The sequence below is a fragment of the Uranotaenia lowii genome, chromosome 1 (genome assembly GCF_029784155.1).
Source record: "Uranotaenia lowii strain MFRU-FL chromosome 1, ASM2978415v1, whole genome shotgun sequence".
Lineage (NCBI taxonomy): Eukaryota > Metazoa > Arthropoda > Insecta > Diptera > Culicidae > Uranotaenia > Uranotaenia lowii.
In genome coordinates, this window is record NC_073691.1 from 197,266,138 (window position 1) to 197,269,582 (window position 3,445).

The 3,445-nt window shown below is 41.9% G+C and overlaps 1 protein-coding gene across 1 annotated transcript in view; it reads right to left on the bottom strand.

Moving 5' to 3' along the window:
* Window positions 1-2,301: 2,301 nt before the first annotated feature.
* The window catches only part of LOC129738274 (probable cytochrome P450 313a4), a 1,770-nt gene continuing 626 nt past the window's right edge, over window positions 2,302-3,445 (bottom strand). Inside the window, exons 2-3 of the mRNA XM_055729458.1 lie at window positions 2,787-3,410; window positions 2,302-2,729 (exon numbers count right to left, since the gene is read on the bottom strand). Of these exons, the coding sequence (XP_055585433.1) occupies window positions 2,371-2,729; window positions 2,787-3,410 (983 nt within the window). The 3' untranslated portion in view covers window positions 2,302-2,370. The remainder of the gene's footprint in view (window positions 2,730-2,786; window positions 3,411-3,445) is intronic.

The following is a 3,445-nucleotide window of genomic DNA, read 5'->3' on the forward strand; positions in this document are numbered from 1 at the left end:
AAGAAGCCCAGCGCACGTGAAGTGATTCGCCAAAGTATAGATCGAGCAAGATTCCACTACATATGGCGGCACCAGATGAGGAAATAGATTCACAAGATACAAAAGGGACGAATAAAACGGCAATAAACATGACGGAAAAACGTACTGTGGCCTAGAGGATAGCGTTTCAGTCTTCTAAGCCAGAGGTCATGAGATCGAGTCTCGGTCATGGCATACATAGTATTCTTTTTGTGAGCTGGTAGAGTTAGCATTAGTAAGATGCTAGCCGATTATAACCTTGAAAGATGTACGGTTTAGTCTTAAGTAGAATTTAGATCTCTCCAATGAAACATGAAGTTTCATTAAGATTTTATATGTGTGTGTTTGTTTAAAAAAAATGCAAAACAATGGTGGTATTGAAAGATTGAGTTAACAAAACAAACAAAAACTTTGCGGATGTACCATTAGGTGTAATATTTCTTTACTTAGAAAATAGTCCATAACTCGCAGAAGGTTTGAGATCGATTGAGATTTTCGACCGTTTTCAAGGATGGACTGTTTCTTAGTCTTTTCATTGACCAACTAGAGGAAAACCCCATCTTTCCGGAACCTGATCCCAAACCTCATTTTGATTTTGACCCGACACAAAATTTAAATTGTGATCCTGATCCTGTTCTAGAACCTGACCTCTGTTCTGATCATATTTTCAGTCGTGATCCTGATTCTGGATCCTGAACTTTAATCCTTATATATCCTGGATTAAAATCCTGTTTATATTGCGATCCTGTATCCTGATCCTGAAATTAGATGTTCATCCTAATCGTGGAACCTTAAAATAAGCTTGGATCCTGATGATAACCCTAATCCTGGATCTTGAATACTGATTCTTAATCCGGGATGCCGAATTGTGTCAGGTATACATGTTGACCCCGACCTTGATCCTCAGTTCTAGACTCAGAACCGGATCCTGATCCTGGACCTAGATCACGGGTCCTGATGATTGTAATGGATCATGATCCGAGAGATTGCAGTAGAGAGAGAATTCTTTGCATTTGAAATGGTAATTGCCAAATTGCCACAAATTACAACAATTTCAATCAATGGCTGCACAATTTGTGTGATCATTGACATATCACCTCCTTTTATCTCAGTACCCCGTACTGATCTCAGACTTTGATCCCGATCTCCGGCCCTGGCCTTGATAATTAACCTTATTCCGATCCTATTTCTGAGTCTGAATCCTGGATGTTTTTTTTATTATTATTATTATGATCCGAGTTCTAAGCCTTAAATTTAATCACGGATTCAAATGCTGAATCCTGATGCAAAATCATTATGTTAATCTCAATCTTAATGTTACATCACGAATCCGGATCCTGATTCCGATTCTGCTTCTGGATTCTGAAACCCAGTTCCTTATACTGGTTTCTGATCCAGTATAAGGATCTCTATCCTAATCCTGGTCTTGGGTTCTGAATCTTAAGTTCGGCTCCTTGAAAGTGGACCTTGTCTCCTCGGATCCTTAATCTAGATTCTGGATCTCGATATTCAATCTAAGGCCCTGATCGCGTTTTCTACTGATTACTCTGGATGCTGAACCTGATCCTGAATCCTGATCGTGGATGCTATTGCGAATTCTGGTTCTGATCCTCAATTTTGAATAATTTAATCGGATCCTTTTTACTGATCTTGGATATTTCATTCTGATGCTAGAGTCAGATCTCTCGCTGATCAGATCTCAATTCCTGATTCAAACTCAGAACCTAACTCGAAATTCGATTCAGAATTAGACTCTAGATCTTGATGCCAGGATTTGTTTTTTATTCTTGATATCGGATCCTAAACCCGGTTTTATTATGGATCCTAGATCCTGATTTTAATTTTAGAGGTTGGTCCTGAAGCCTATCCTTGGATCCTTATGCTGACCTTGAATTAGGATCTCGTCCATATCAGCAGAGAATACTGCTGGAAAAGCTAGATTGAATGTCTATATTATTTTTTTCATGTGCCTAATTTTTACCTTTGATTGCATCAGCGAAAACTGCTGAGACATTTCGATATTTTGAACTCTTTCTTTTTAGCCACAAAAAAAAACTTGAGTTGTGCATTATACAGTGCGTTAAAAGAGAAGTCTCTGCTATGGAAGTTCATAAGTGGATGAAAAATATTCATTACTACCTTCAATTAGAAAAACACCAAAGCCTTAACATTCGATGAAGATCGGCAGCAGATTGGTTTAAAGTTAAAACGAATTTTCAGTATTTCTTTCCTCAATGCATCCTCGTTGGAATTCTCATTTCAAATCAAACCGATTTTGCTAGAGCTAAATGTTTAATATTTACATACATGGAATGTACAATGAGTGATCCCTAAACCCTAAACGTGACCGAGCTACCGTTGGCTACACGGTTTTCTCCTCTCGATCGACACCACACACCCGTTGGAGATTTTGTGCAGCACCGAAAACGACGTATCCAGCTGGTCCATCCGTAGCGTCGTTCGGAAGTGATAGGTCCTCACCAGATGGGCCATCACGATGCGCACCAACATCCAGGCGTACCGGTAGCCGATACAGTTGCGTGGACCTGCGCTAAACGGTAAGAACGCAAACGGATGCCGCTCGGCTGCTCGGTCCGGCAAGAAATGGTCCGGATCGAAGCTGTTACTGTTGGGACCCCAAATTTCCGGATCCCGGTGCATCTGCTGCAGAGATATCATCACCTGAGTCCCCTTCGGAAGTGTGTACTCATCTACGGTAAAAAGTAGCTTAGTTAAAAAAAAAATGTGGAAACAACAATTGGTCTTACCATCAATCTTCAGATCCACCGAAAGTGTTCGACCGAAAAGGGAGATGACAGGAAACAGTCGGAGAGTTTCCTTGATGGCCATTTCGGTGTAGACAAGGTTGTTGATGTCCTCGAGCGTTACATCGGCCTCAGGGTTCGGACAAACGGTGATGACTTCCTGGTAGACTCGCTCCTGAATGTCCTGGTGCATGGCCAGCATCAGCAGCATGTGGCCAATGTTGACGGCCGACGTTTCGAACCCGGTATAGATGATCTCATCCAGATGATCCAACAGCGCTTGCCCATCCATCGAGTGCAAACCTTCCCTGGCCAGCGAGCAAAGTATGTCCAGGAAACCACGTGCCTTGGAATCCGTTCCAACGGACGGAAGTGGCTCACTTATGGTAGGATTCAATTTATCATCCGCGGCTTTCGTATGTAGAACACTTCGAGACACCGATCGGACTACATTGCGAGCCTCGTAGAAGTTGGCCCCATCTTTCGAGCGATTGTACACGAAATCCGAATAATGATGGGCATGGAAAAATCTTTTCGTCACCAGTGGCAAATACGACTGCGCCTTCACCAGGTAATTTTGGCCCTCGGCACTGGTTCGGATGTCGAAATGGCACGGCAGTATTGTAGCTACGGGAAAAAAATTACTTATGATAAAAAAAATC